The 16,728-nt window shown below is 25.0% G+C and overlaps 1 protein-coding gene across 7 annotated transcripts in view; it reads left to right on the top strand.

Moving 5' to 3' along the window:
• The window catches only part of LOC127280826 (5-hydroxytryptamine receptor 1-like), a 262,830-nt gene that overhangs the window by 227,556 nt on the left and 18,546 nt on the right, over positions 1 to 16,728 (top strand). For all 7 annotated transcript variants that reach the window (XM_051304105.1, XM_051304103.1, XM_051304102.1 and 4 more), the window contains one exon: positions 3,147 to 3,487. In XM_051304105.1, the coding sequence (XP_051160062.1) occupies positions 3,359 to 3,487 (129 nt within the window). In that variant the 5' untranslated portion in view covers positions 3,147 to 3,358. The remainder of the gene's footprint in view (positions 1 to 3,146; positions 3,488 to 16,728) is intronic.

The raw sequence follows: 16,728 nt of genomic DNA, 5'->3' as shown, positions 1-16,728 counted from the left end.
TTGACAAAAAAAAAAAAAAAAAAAAAAAAAAAAAACAGCGCGAATATAACGTGAGCGAGTTTTTTATGACACAAGGGTGATAACCATTGAAAAAGATTCAATCGATAAAATGATTTATGCTCTTTTTCTCTACATTAAAACACAAACACACAGAAATATTAAATTTTTATGTCCGCATTCCAGACTCTTTGTAGCTATAATTTATATTATATATATATATAGATTTCTAGAATTATAAAAAGGGTATATATGCGATATATATACACAATCATGTCAACTCTGTTCAATAACCTTTGATCTTAGGGTTTTTTTTAATCTATCCTATATATATTTATTTGATCGACAAAACTTCAAAGAGAATCGTAATTCTTTTTTCGCAATTTCCAATGTATCGAGTGCAATTTTATATACACGAGAGAAACAATTTCATACAATATAACAGTTTATCGTGTTTTTTTTTTGTTTTTTTTGTTCTTTTATTTATTTTTTTTTTTTTACTAAAATTTTGTTTTAATTTTTCAATTTTTTTTTCAATTAACAAATTTTATTTCTTGTATTTTTGATGGATTTTTAAGTATTTTTCATTGTCGAGTTGTAAATTTAATTTATAGGATAATTTCTCTTATTGAATTTTTGTCATTCTTTTAAAAAACTAGAATTTAATTATCATTTAAAAGTAGAAAATTTATAATGTTCAATTTGATACAGTTTAATTCCATAGAGTTAAATTGTACAGAATTCAACACTGTTCTTGAGTTAATTTTGAAAATAATAATACCTTCGACTCTATATGATTTGATTATATATAATATAATTTTGAAATTTCATATACGTTTGTTTAACTGCATACAGTTTAATTCTATATAAGCATTTTTTAAAATGATGATGAGTGTTTAACTCGGTACGCAATTCAATTAAATACTGGTAATTTGTGCATAGTTTAATTCTACGCGAGTTAATTTTAAAAATAATAATACGCTCAAACTATTACGATTTAGATTTATACAGATAAATTCGATACATAAAAATTTTTTACATTATTTTGTTTAACTGAATTCTGTTTAATTCTAAACAAAAATTTTTAAAATAATTGAATTCTGATTCTGCACTTTTTAGCTACACTAGCGTCTCCCTTCCTTCTATTCTTTGTCCATTCAATTTAATTTTAAATTTATTACAATAAATTATTTTATTAAATATTTAATAAATTTTTCATTTAGTGTAGACTTAAATATCTTTCTTTTTTAATTATGCGTGTGTAGAATTAATCTGTATGCAGTTAAATACATTTAAATAATTTAAACAAAGAGAAAATTTTCTTTGGGAAAGAAAATCTTCTCTAATACCCAAAAATGTCGATATGGGTGATTCTCCGCGTAGCGCACGATTTGGTGTCTGAAACTTTAAAAATATTTTTTTATCGAAATGATAAATATCAAAACATATTTTTGAAGATAAAGTGTCAAGAAATAAATATCCATGGTGGGCCGGAAAAATTTTTTATAATTTTTTAATTTTTTTAAACAAATTAAAAAAAAATTTCTTTGCTTGTTGAATTCTATAAAATAGTTGAAATTTGATTTAAAATGTTTATGGGAATTTTTGGGGTAATTCACAAAAATATATATAGCGCGAACGACAATTAAAAATTTTTATTTCGATAATTTACGGAAATTTTCGAGGTAATTTATGGAAATTTATGCGGTAATTTATAGAAATTTTGTCTAAAATTCATAAAAATGTGTAAAGCATAAATCACAATTAAAAATTATTATTTTGGTAATTTACGAAAATTTCCGCGGTAATTTATGGAAATTTTCGCGGTAATTTACAAAAATATATATAGCGCGAACGACAATTAAAAATTTTATTTCGGTAATTTATGGAAATTTATGCGGTAATTTACGGAAATTTATACTGTAATTTATAGAAATTTATTTGGTAAGTTAAAGTAAACTTACCGGAGCTATGATAGTTTATAATAAATATTTTTAATTTCGTTTGTTTCATTGTGTATTAAACTTGCACTAGTGACGGTCGAAATTCTGTGGCGGGTGGAGACGCTGGGGTCGGTGGAACCGGTGGAGCTGGCGTTAATAATTTTTTTTTTTTTTTTTTTTTGAGAAAATTATCATTTATTTTTAATCAGTTTCATATGTTTCACATATATATTGACTAAAATAATATAACTACACTTTATTTAACCTTTATTATTTAATTATATTCTATTTTTTTTTAAATATTGAAGAGTCGGTGGATGCCGGTGGAGACGATTTTGTGATGCCCTGTACAAAGTTGAATCTTAAAATGTGTAAAAAAAGGATAAATCAATTAGAAAATTGATTATTTTCTTCATGGATCAACTTAAGGAATATAACTTTTGCTGTTACTGAAGTAGAACTATATTAACATTTGACTTTTATTTAAATAATTCAATGTTTAATGATAAAACGCAAAATAACACCATTTTGAAAAATTGTCCGCCATATTGGCTCGGCCATTTTGAATTTTTGAAATCAGGCTTTAGAATCGTAATCAGCGACCCCAAAAACCCCCAAGTAACAATTTTTAAGTATTTTTAAATAATTTTTGCCATTTTTTGAAAAAATTGTCTGCCATATTGGTTCCGCCATTTTGAATTTTTGAAATCTGACTTTAGATTCGTAATCAGCGACCCCAAAAACTCCCGAGTAACAATTTTTAATTATTTTTAAATAATTTTTGCTTTTTTTTTAAAAATCGTCCGCCATATTGGCTCCGCCATTTTGAATTTTTAAAATCTGACTTTGGAATCGTAATCAGCGACCTTAAATACCATAGTATACACATTTACACAAATTTTGGTCATTCAAAAATTTACTGACATTTCGGGCCCACTTATGATATTTTGGCCTTGACTGCGAAGGGGTTAAATACAAAAGTAACTATTGGTTTTTGTTTGTAGTCACAGAAATTACCTTTTTACATTGGAATCGAAATATTATGTGAATATTATTTGTGATTTTTCTTTCATCCATATATAACAATTTTCATATTTTGATAAATAAAAGTGTGAATTTTTGTTGAAAAGTTTGTGCATTTTTCTGAGAACTATAAAATACTTTTTTTCAGAAATATAAATAAAGTTTTTGGTTTGTTTGTTACAGAATGGTGAGAATGAAGGTGAGGTGCTACTGCTGCTGCTGCTGCTACAATGTTGACAATATTATTTTAAGTTTGAAAGAAAGTTTGTAAAACTAGAAAAATTCAATGCGTGCGTTGATTTACTGTGGAGATTGGCGACGAAAAGCTCGGAAGTATGACGTAGTCAGAGTGACCAGGAGCGTTTGGAATGCTCCAGAATTTCGGTTAGGGTCGTATGGAGGGGAAGTACGTAACAACCGACAGCACCTGGTTTTTGAACCTGACGACGAACACAACTACTCAGGATTCCGACAATTTCCTTTACGGATTTCCCGGGAAATATTCCCCATACTCTACTCCTACGGTACGTAAAAATTTATATATATATATTCAAAACATATTACATGTAAAAAGTGTCTCGCATGGAAAATTGAATTTTCTTGTAAGATAAATAGATTTTCTTCAGCTTTTTGCAATTTTCATCTGTTTTTGGCTTCATATATAATGAATATCTGAAAAGTTTTGGCGAATTTTTTTTTATTATTTATTTATAGATAATTTAATCATTATGATCTACATGTTCTTCCGACATATTTTAAAAAGGATTTTATATATTTTTCATTTTTTTAAATACCATATTTTGTGTTATTAATTTTTTCCACAAAAATTGTTACAAAAATTTATTAATTTATCCACGGAGAAAACTGGAGTATTAAATTTTCAATGTTAAAAATTTATTTAGTCAATTTGATCTTCTGAATAATAATATTTACACTACTCTACTATATTTTTTCCTCTGTGAATGGTACACTTTTTTTCATCATTTGTTTTAAACTTCAGAAAATTTAAACTAATTATTTCGACGAAGCTGAAGTACGCAACAACGTTTATGATAAACAATTTTTAAAGAAATAATTTTTTTTTAATGAAAATTTCTCTAATTTTTTGTTTAAAAAATATTTTTTTTATAATTTGTTGATGAATGAAAACTACAAGAAATATTTTTTAGAAAAAAAATTATAGAATTTTTCATTTTAAAAAATTATTTCATTTAAAATCGTTTATCATAAGAGGCATTTCATATGAGAATACGGGGTCATGTCTCGGATTTTTTTCAAAATTCGGTAAATTGTAGTGATAGTAGTGCTAAATAAGTGTACAAATTTTGAATTTAAAATTTTTAATATTTTTCGAGATATTTACAATAACAAATTTGAGCAATATTTTTTTAATATACTTATAACTTTTTTCCTACTAAAAATAGAGAAAAATGTTGTTAGTGTTTTTTACGCGGAAGATCTTAAACTTTTAGAAAAAAATTATTTTTTTAAAAAAATATTAATTTTTAAACAATTTGTTTAAAATATAAAATTTGTTTATAACTGTTAAACATGTTCTCCCTCATTTAGAAGCGCGAAAAAAATCATGAATATTGTTTAAGTCTTAATAAATCGATGGTTAAATTTTTGAGATGGCATTATTTTTTGTTTTCGAGATATTAATTAATTAATAATTAACTAACAAAAGTTAATAAAAAATGAAATATTTTACGAACAAATAAAATTAGAGTAATTTTAAAAACACCATTAGAATGCTTATCAAAATCCGCATCCAACGAGCCCTATATGCACCCTAAAAAAAGTAATTTTCAATCTAGAGGATTCCTCTACAATAAATGCATATTTTCCTCTTAATTTTGGTATCAAAATTATTATTCTTCATTTAAGAGGATTTTCCTCTTAAATTAAATGTCGACATCCAAACCTCGTAAAATTGTTTTTAATGTCAAAGCCATCAATAAAATATTTATAATTTCAATCAAATAATAAAATCTTTGCAGAAAATATATTTTTAAATTAAAATTAAGTAAAATTATAATAGTTCATTTCAATATAATAATAAAAATTGTTTTTTAATATAACATTAACAATGTCATGTTTTTGGTTAATTATCAACATTTTATATTGATAATTAAAATACAAAAAATAAGTTTTCATTAATCAGTTGTAATGATCAACGAGATTTTCAGCGCAAAAATAATTTTAAAACATGATGATATGTTTAAAAGTTAACATTTTTTATAGGACAGAAAAAAATTTCATATATGAAATTATTTAACGTTTTAAAACTTTTTTAAAAAAGTAAATAAAAAGATTTAAAAAATTCGAAAGATTCAAAAATGGGGTTATAGTATTTCTATTTACCTGAGTAGTAAAATTTCACAAGAAATTTTTTTAAATCTAAAAATAGCGTTAAAAATATTCATTTAATTTGAATTTAACTATATTTTCTGTATTTTTAATAAAGCAAATCCATTTTTTTGTCCTTTTTGTTGACATTTTACCAGAAATATTAAAACTGAAAGGTTAAAAAACAACTTCACAACTATCATACCCAGGGAAAGGGATCAAACGATTACATTATTTTTTTCCGTTTCCTTTTTTTAAATCTTCTAAATTTAAAACGGAAAATCTTAATTAAAGAGGAAAATACAAAAGGAATCCTTTTGTCATTCTTCCATTAAAATGAAGAATAAAAATATTCTACATTTCAATTGAATAATCTTGTTTTAAGAGGAAATATTTAGAGGATATTAGAAGAGGAATTTTCCTCTAAGTATAAGATTACTTTTTTTTGGGTGTGAACTATTTCTAATAAACGGGTGTTAAATTAATAATAATTAATAAAATTTATACACAGTAAACTTGGTTGTATCTTTTTCTATTGCAACGTTTTGATGCACATAAGTTATATCAAAAAGAGATCGTTTTGTGTATCATTTTTAGATATGATACACGAAACGGTCTCATTTTTTGATGCAAAAAATTTAATCAATTTACATCAATCATAGCCGAATTGAATCGACTCAAAATTAAACGAATTTTTTTTCAGATATTTTGGTAATAGTACAATTGCGGAGACCATTTCACTATTTAATTTGAAAATGAAAATAACAGAAAATCAAAGACAATGTGCAGTTTTCGGCGCGATTTTTAAAATCAACCAATCACAATTTTATGAATAATTTTTGATTGGTTGATTTTAAAAATCGCGCCGAAAATACTAATTCGAACAAATAAAAATTCTGCTCAAAAATAATTATGACAAATAAAATTCGATAAAATGACAATTCTAACTAATGATTTTTAGAACATAATCATGCAACCCGTTTAATAATCTTTTTTTCTCCGTGTGTATAGTTAACTTGGTTTAATTATAGTATAATTTTCTTGAAATAAGAATCAATTCTAAAATTAAGAAATATTCTTATTTTTTTTACATTATTCTTATATTTTAATCGGTATTTTATTATTCTTCTAACTGAATAATTAAAATTCGAATAAAATTGATTGAGACTGTATTCTAAAATGTGAGCCAAGATTAAAATTTTTTTTTTGCGCATTATATTATAGTTTCAAAAAAAAAATTAATTAAATTTGGATTATAAATTAAAATTTTTTTTTTGTCTATTAAATTTTTTTTTATAATTCAAGCTGGAGAAATGAGATAGAAAGAATTAAATCAGATTTTTAGGGCGCTTCCTTTATGTGCCAGTAATGATAGATTACATTCAGAAATTCAACTTGAATAAGCTTAAATTATACACGGTTTAGTAATAAATGTGAGAGTTGATGATTAACTTATAATAATTTTATCTTTGCTTTGCAAACCTTTCGAATGGGATATATTGATAAGACCATATTCACTTTTCAAAGAACAAAAATTGTTCCATTTTATAGAGAAGAGTAGAGCATAAACAATTCTGATAATCAATTAATTTCGTTGGTGTAAAGAATCTAATAAATTACATTTTTACTGTTAAAATCAAGTCAAGCGTTTATTTAAAGATGTAAAAATAAATAAAAAAAAAATTTCGAATTGCATTTCTGCTGAAAACAAAAAGAAAAAATAAGAAAAATTTCCCACGTGAAATGATTCTATAGAAACAGTCACATAAAAATTAATTAATATTAAAATTTTGTATTTTCAAAATTTTTGTCTACAGAAATTTAGAGTTAATTTAGACATTTTAAATGGTACTAAAATTAATTTCAAATAACCATTTTTAATTTTTAAAAAGTAAATTCCTATTCAAGAAATTCTGAAAAATATTCTTTTATGTATGTAGTACATTTTTTAGGGGTTCAGGTTTTTTTTTATTTAAATTATTGAAGGTCATTAAAAATCCATTATTTAGACAAAAATTTCTGTTGGAGAAGTTTTGTAAAATATTGAATTCTAATATTCTGGAAATGGTATATGTAAATGAAAGCAATTTCTTAATAAATTATTTCACTGATATGACATTTATTTCTGATATTATTTTTTTGAGATCCTTTTTTTTGAGATATTAAATTTTTTGTTTTATCAGACAGAAATTTTTCAAAATTGTCTTGTTATCGACTATTTTGATTATAGATTGTTTCTTTTATTGATTGTCAATTATTTCGATATATCGATTATATTTTAATTATTTAGATTATCGATTTTTTAATTATTTCGATTAGCGATTATTTTGATTATCCATTGTTTCGATTATGGATTTCAATATATCGATTATCGATGATCAATTATTTCAATTACCGATTGATTCGGTTATCAATTATTTCAATTATTAATTGTTTCGATTCTCGATTTCAATTATGTTCTCTCTAAATCTGAATAAGTGAAATTTCACTTAAAATGTGTCAAAAGTCTTCCACGTAGAAAAATAAGTGTATATGCACTTAAAAATAAGTGAAACTTCACTTATTTTTGAGTGAAAACCACTTATTTAAGAGTGCATATACACTTATTTTTCTACGTGGAAGACTTTTGACACATTTTAAGTGAAATTTCACTTATTCCTTTTTTCGTGGAGCATCACATATGAGGCAAAATTCCTGAAATGTCCGAACAAAAAATTAAAAGTTCTCGAATTTAATCCATACTTTTCTAAAATGTTGTTATTGTTGGTGAAAGTCTAAAAATCAATTATTATTGAATTTAATTAAATAGTTTTTGAATTACAGCGTTTTTAATTTTTGACTTTTGAAAAAAAAAATTTTTTTCAATGTACAATATTTATAAGTAGAATGCATAAATGTTAACATATATATAATGATTTTTAAAGCTTTTTTGACGGGCTACACGCTGTTGATAAAATTTTTTTCTTTTAAATAACATTTGACCTTGAAATTCAAGGTCAAAATGTTAATTTACGTTTATCTTAAAATCGGATTTTTTAAAATTATTTTTAACTATCTCAATGGAAAGCTTGACTAATTTCCTACAAAACATGTAATTTTCAGAGTAGGATCTTTTAAAGTTTTTGAGAAATTAATTAATTAATTAATTAATGTTTATAACAAATCAAATATTTTACAAACGAATAAAGTTACCGTAATTCTGAAGTTAGCAATTGAAACTTAACGTAATTCCGCATCCAACGAGCCTTATATGAAGTATTTTGGATAAGTAGATTGTTAATAAACAATTAGTTAACATTTAGTCAAGCTTTCCATTGAGATAGTTAAAAATAATTTTAAAAAATCCGATTTTAAGATAAACGTAAATTAACATTTTGACCTTGAATTTCAAGGTCAAATGTTATTTAAAAGAAAAAAATTTTATCAACAGCGTGTAGCCCGTCAAAAAAGCTTTAAAAATCATTATATATATGTTAACATTTATGCATTCTACTTATAAATATTGTACATTGAAAAAAATTTTTTTTTTCAAAAGTCAAAAATAAAAACGTTGTAATTCAAAACCTATTTAATTAAATTCAATAATAATTGATTTTTAGACTTTCACCAACAATAACAACATTTTAGAAAAGTATGGATTAAATTCGAGAACTTTTAATTTTTTGTTCGGACATTTCAGGAATTTTGCCTCATATATGTATATAAATTAGTATTTTTTATAAAAATAGCAAAAATAATAATTTATTGGGAAAAATAAAATATGACTTGAATAGGTAATATTATAATTGATTTATAAGCATTTTTTTTGTATAGAATTATAAATTATTTCATATAAAATATAAAACAGAGAATGAGTCGTTACGTCTGACCAAACCGATAATTTTCACTTGAACGTGATCGAAGTTAGACACGTGCGGGTTCCTGTCTATTGAAGAGGTTCCGTTTCAGCAAGACATAAATACTTTTTAAAAGTTTTAATTGCCGTGCTGAAAAGTCATTTTCTACTGAGAGAGAGAAAGAGAGCCCACATGTCTGACGAAACCGCTCTATTTTCACTTGATCCTCACTAGATATGAGGGTTCTCTTATCGCAGAAATTGTCTGTGCTATAAATAACTACTTCCTCTTTTGTTAAAACAACTCTTTTTATTTTGTAAAATTTTACAATTTCAAATATAGATAAAACGTTTATCATAAAATTTTTTTTTATTTAAATTTTCATTAAAAGTTATTTTTTCTATATTTTACTATTAATTTATTATTATTATTATTAATTGTGTTGGTTTTTTAAAAATATTATAATTGTGTTTAACAAATTTTTTAAGAAAATTAAATTACAGGTTATGTTTACAGTTTTATTTTTATTTTTTTTTTAAATTTTGAAACATAACCTATAATTTTTTGCTTTTTACTTTCTAAATTTGAATCAGAGCAATTTTACTGATGAAATAGTTAAAATTTAGCAATATAATCACTTTAATAACATTTTCACTGAAATTCAGTCATATTTCACTGAACATTAGTCGAATTAATACTGATTTAACCAATCAAATCTGCATTATCATTAATCGGTAAAACAGATTGAACTGTTTAAATCAGTAAAAAATTCTAGAAATTTTAAATAAAATATTACTGGATTTTAGAGTAAATCTTACTAAAGTGATTGAGTTGCTTTTCAACTATTTCTGTAGGTATATTTACAAAGATTTTTTTTTTCCTTTTAAGCTTTTATATATATATTAGATTATGGAAAATTACTGTGCTCGTAATTTTTAAACATACAACATAATAATACGATATAATTGCTCTATATATATTTCTTGACGTGAAAAGTATTTTTTATTTATTTTTTTTTTTTAATTTATTAAATAACCATTTTGTCCGGTTCAGTGTGGAAAATTTAACTGTTTAAAAATAAATAAATTTTTGAAATCTTAATTATTTAACAAAGAAAAAAAATAGTATATAATAATATATGTACACCTCGTCGCGAAAACCGGGCACATAATGCATTTTAGAAAATTTAGCTTGGGCATGTAGATTTAAGTAGTATGATATTGAGCAAGAGAATTTCTCCACTCGTGTAATCCAGGTAATTGCAAGTTCACGTCACGTAAGGGCATGTCACGCTAAGAAACGCAATCCCTCACGGTTTCTGTTTACGCGCTTAACTGCACACACCTTTTGAATTTTCTTGTGAATTGTAAAAATTTACTACCCTCATTCGTGGAAACTAAATTTATTAACTTAAGGCATTCAAGATCTTACCGATTATGTACAATCAATATGATAATCAAATTTAACTGCAGGTCATTTTTTGTTTCTTTTTTTTTGTAATACTTATTTACGAAGTTTTGATTTGTTTTAAAGAAATATTTACGTCCTAAGAAACATAACATAAATAATAATATTTTAAAATAAATGTTTGTAATAAATAATGATTAATTAATAATTAATAATTTATTTATTATTTTAATCGCATATGCATACCATTTGGATTATAATTATCAAATTGTTAATTTTTACTAATTTTAAAACAAATTTCTTTATTCCAGAAACGATTTGCAAATGTTTCTTTGAAATTTAAATAATCCTCATTCCCTGCTTTGACTAAATTCCACCATTCTTTAGATATGCCCTCTAAACTTGCTTGAATTAAATATTATAATATTATAATATTATATTATAATTCCCATTATCAATTCACTGCAAAAAAAATAGTATTGAATCAAGAAAACCATTCCCTAATTTTCTTGGATCAAGAAAATATTTTATCAAATACGGACAAATATATGGGTTTCCTTGAATTAATATTATGTTTTTCTATGTAATCATATATATTTATTTTAAATATGGGTAAGAATTCCTGAAGTGGCCCCCAAATATTTTTTGTGTAATAGAAAAAAGTGATACTCATATATTTTAGTAGTCCATGATGTCACTAAAAAACCCCTGAAACGATTTTTCAAAATTCGAATTTTTTCATAAGTTATAAACAATTAAACTTTTTTGCAACGTTTTGGAAAAAATTCTGTATCTTGAAATTGGCCGAACCGATTTTAATAAAAATTGGTTTGGAGAAAGATTAAGATACGTACTTTTGATAAATAAATAAATTATGAATAAAAAGTATAATTTGTTTAAACAAATTATATTGTTAATTTTTAACTTTATAAATTAACAATGTTCTCAGTCGATTTTTCCAATTTTTTTTATAGAATCATAAAAAGGGGCTTTTCACGATTCCATGACAAAAATAAAAAAGTGGGATTCTCAAAAACTTTAGAAGATACAGAATTTTTAGTCTTAACGCGCGCGAGTTTTCTGAGTAGCTCACGCATACGGCACGGCATCTCCCGCGCGCCCCGCGCCAACCAAGACTCCATGAGAGTTCCCGATTATAATATTTTATTAACTCAATTAAACTAAACAGTTGTTTATATGTATTTTATTATTCATATCATTTTTGTTTATATTTAATAATTTTTATTATTTATAAAATTTCTGTTTATAATAAGTTTCTGATTATTTAATTTTAATGATAAATTTTCAACGATTTTTAATTGCTTTGTTTATGTATCAATGAATAATAAAATATATTATTGCGAATCCGTGTTTTATTTTTCTAGACCGCATTGTTTAACGTTTGCTGTCAAAATTTTAACAAATTTCACGTTTATGCGCACTGAATGAAAATTTGCGCGTTTTCACGTGAAAACAAAAGAATCGCGACAATCGTCTGGTCATTCACCTAACATGATAATTTCGTTTTTAGATCATAGTATTTTCTTTACGTATACATAAATGTAAGTCCGTGTTTGTTGTTTCGATTAGTATTTTTCACGTTGTATATTAAAAATTTTACTTTTTCGCGTATGTGCTATAAAAACAAATCTTAAAATATGCCAAAAGCAAATACTTGCTGCAACCCGTTGAAAAAAAACGAACATAAAGCAGTTTATAAAAATCTTGTGAAAGTGCCTAATTCGTGGAATTATAGATTTAAAAATTTAATAGGACAGTTCATTTGTTTTTCGTGCAAAGCAGCCATCAACAAATTAAAGAAAACGAAAACGTTTTATAAGCCAAAAATTATTAATTATTAAAAAAATGATATGCATAATAAAATACATATAAACAACTGTTCAGTTTAATTTAGTTAATAAAATATTATAATCGGGAACTCTTATATGGAGTCTTGGTTGGCGCGGAGCGCGCGGGAGATGCCGTGCCGTATGCGTGAGCTACTCAGAAAACTCGCGCGCGTTAAGACTAAAAATTCTGTATCTTCTAAAGTTTTTGAGAATCCCACTTTTTTATTTTTGTCATGGAATCGTGAAAAGCCCCTTTTTATGATTCTATAAAAAAAATTGGAAAAATCGACTGAGAACATTGTTAATTTATAAAGTTAAAATTTAACAATATAATTTGTTTAAACAAATTATACTTTTTATTCATAATTTATTTATTTATCAAAAGTACGTATCTTAATCTTTCTCCAAACCAATTTTTATTAAAATCGGTTCAGCCAATTTCAAGATACAGAATTTTTTCCAAAACGTTGCAAAAAAGTTTAATTGTTTATAACTTATGAAAAAATTCGAATTTTGAAAAATCGTTTCAGGGGTTTTTTAGTGACATCATGGACTACTAAAATATATGAGTATCACTTTTTTCTATTACACAAAAAATATTAGGGGGCCACTTCAGGAATTCTTACCCATATGTCGTGATTAATTAATCATTACAATAATTAATTTAATTATAATATTATTATTTAATCATTATTTTTAAATATATATATACCCGTGTGGAAAAAGCCACGATCTTGCCCTCAAGAGTTCGGGGGCCCATGAGGGCTGATCCATATGGCGAATCCATGAGGGGCACCGTAGGGGCCCCGCATGGATCGCCCTCATGATCGATTAGCAAAATTTTCTAAGTCCAAAATTCAAATATTTTTTCGTCAACAAAAAATGAATGTTTCCAATGATTCAGAACAACGAAAAACGCGTTTTTAAAAAAAATATATTTACACTTTTTTGAAAATAACACTCACACTTATGGCAAAATAGATGAGGGCCATCGTAGGGGCCCGCATGGATCGCCCTCATGATCGATTAGCAAAATTTTCTAAGTCCAAAAATCAAATATTTTTTTATCAACAAAAAATGAATGTTTCCAATGATTCAGAACAACGAAAAACGCGTTTTTAATAAAAATATATTTACACTTTTTTGAAAATTCACCTGAGATGATTCATGATAATAATCATAAAGCATATAATTAATTATATTTTATAAATTGCATTTGATAGGAAAATATAATTTAATATCTTAACTTTAACTAAATGATGTTAAGCACTTTTCTTTGTTAGGTATTTTTCAAGTTTAAATAGCATCAAGAAGTTAGCATTCGTTTTGAAGTAGCGTGCGTAGCGTAGTTGGTAAAGCGTTAGACTCGTAGTCCGTAGGTCGTAGGTTCGATTCCCCCCATGCGTTAGATTTATTTATTTCTCAGGTTTGCGTTTAATCATTAATTCTATGTATGAATTAATTGAAAAATGAAAATATCCGTTAATAGTATGCATAAATTACATATTTTTTAATTTTTTAATTAATTAATTTATTATTACTTTTAATTATATCCGACAGTTAATTAATTAGAACGTTAATTAATAAATTCAATTTGAGTAAGAATTTAATTTAAAATTGAATAATTATTAAATAAATATGTTATTTATTCATAACTTAAGCTTATTTATTATTAATTAACTTTTATTATTAATATTATTGATTAAAAAACATTATGGCAAACTTGAGGGCAAGATGAGGGCAAACGTGAGGGCCCATAAGGGCGCCCGTAGGGGCACCCTCATGGATCGCCCATGCGGGCGCCCTCATCGATGAGCATGTCGTTTCCATGAGGGGCCCCTATGGATCATCCATATGCGCCCCTCATGGCATGAGGGCGATCCATAAGGGCCCCCACTGGGGGCCCTCATCACTTTTCCACACGGGTATATATATATATATATATATATATATTTCTAAATTATAAATGATTTACAAATTAATTATTACACCCTAAAAAAAGTAATTTTCAATCTAGAGGATTCCTCTAAAATAAATGCATATTTTCCTCTTAATTTTGGTATCAAAATTATTATTCTTCATTTAAGAGGATTTTCCTCTTAAATTAAATGTCGACATCCAAACCTCGTAAAATTGTTTTTAATGTCAAAGCCATCAATAAAATATTTATAATTTCAATCAAATAATAAAATCTTTGCAGAAAATACATTTTTAAATTAAAATTAAGTAAAATTATAATAGTTCATTTCAATATAATAATAAAAATTGTTTTTTAATATAACATTAACAATGTCATGTTTTTGGTTAATTATCAACATTTTATATTGATAATTAAAATACAAAAAATAAGTTTTCATTAATCAGTTGTAATGATCAACGAGATTTTCAGCGCAAAAATAATTTTAAAACATGATGATATGTTTAAAAGTTAACATTTTTTATAGGACAGAAAAAAATTTCATATATGAAATTATTTAACGTTTTAAAACTTTTTTAAAAAAGTAAATAAAAAGATTTAAAAAATTCGAAAGATTCAAAAATGGGGTTATAGTATTTCTATTTACCTGAGTAGTAAAATTTCACAAGAAATATCCAAATTTTTTTAAATCTAAAAATAGCGTTAAAAATATTCATTTAATTTGAATTTAACTATATTTTCTGTATTTTTAATAAAGCAAATCCATTTTTTTGTCCTTTTTGTTGACATTTTACCAGAAATATTAAAACTGAAAGGTTAAAAAACAACTTCACAACTATCATACCCAGGGAAAGGGATCAAACGATTACATTATTTTTTTCCGTTTCCTTTTTTTAAATCTTCTAAATTTAAAACGGAAAATCTTAATTAAAGAGGAAAATACAAAAGGAATCCTTTTGTCATTCTTCCATTAAAATGAAGAATAAAAATATTCTACATTTCAATTGAATAATCTTGTTTTAAGAGGAAATATTTAGAGGATATTAGAAGAGGAATTTTCCTCTAAGTATAAGATTACTTTTTTTTGGGTGTAATTAATTTTATTTTTAAATTAAATATATAATTAATTGAGGTTTATATTTACAGTCTATTTATTTTACATTAGTTTAAAGAACCTAATTTTGGTTAATTATATATGAATTCTAGTTTTTGAAAATTGTTACACAATACAAAATTCATACTAAAATTATTTAATAGAATAAATATTTTTGAAATATTATGTATTAAAAAAATAGAATGATAAAAATATAACAAACTTTTTTTAGGAAAAATATTTAATTATTCATAAATATACATTGAATAAAATATTTAAAATATACCTGTAACATCAGTTCGTATTTAAAAAATGTTCATAACCGCGTAAGAATTTTTAAATTTTTATTTAAGCTAGTAACACTTCAAGAATGCATTTACAATCCGAAAGTTCCATGCGAGTTTAGCGTGTAGTAGTTAGCGTGCGTGATTTCGGTGCGTAAATATTCGATTATAAGCGTAGGTTCGAACCCCCAAGCGATAGGATTTTTCAAATGTGTACATAATAAAAAATATCAATAAGTGTATTTAATAATGTGTAAAGTGAACTATTGATAAATTCTCATTAAAATGTGGCTTTTGCAATTAATTAATATTTTTTTATTCATATTTATTGAAAATATCATTTAAATAATTTTTGATCCAAGGCGGTTGTCAGGCAGTAGAATGCCAGCAACCAGCCGGTTGAATCATTAAATCTACTATTTCCGGCAATTTTTACTCCAGAAATAGTCAAATTTACTATGTCCGGAATAATTTTTACTATTTCCAGAGTAAATTTTACTAATTCTGAAGTAAAAAATGGCAAAAAATACGCAAAAACTGCGGACAGTTCCGGTTTTACTTTTAAAGTAGTAAAAGTTACTTTATTCGTTTTTCGATATTTCTCCGTGTAATGAACGTAAAATATATTTACAAAATAAATATTGAAAAAAAATAATTAATCTCAAAATAGTCCTAGAATTTAAAAACACAGTATAAAAATTAAATCTTAATTAAGGTACATGGAGAAAATCTGAAAGCACTGAGTATTTTTTCTCACATCACTGGCTACTGTGGAAACCAAAAAATTAAATTCCAAAACTCTGAATGTTTTCTGCACAGCACTCAATGCTCTGTAGAAAATAATCACTATTTTTTTGACAGTTATTAAAATTTCGGTTTATATTAATGGACAACAGTGTTTTCAAAGCTAGGAATATAGCAATAAATTCTTCGCTCGAAGTCGTGACTGCTTTCCTCACAGCTCTGAGTACTGTGTAGAATTATTTTTTAGGATTAAAAAAATAAAAGAACATTTAACCTTTAATAAA

This window comes from Leptopilina boulardi, unplaced genomic scaffold (genome assembly GCF_019393585.1).
Source record: "Leptopilina boulardi isolate dan_hultmark-lab unplaced genomic scaffold, ZJU_Lbou_2.1 LbouV2_255, whole genome shotgun sequence".
NCBI lineage: Eukaryota > Metazoa > Arthropoda > Insecta > Hymenoptera > Figitidae > Leptopilina > Leptopilina boulardi.
Note: the sequence above shows the minus strand (reverse complement) of the source record. Positions and strands in the feature narration are given on the sequence as shown.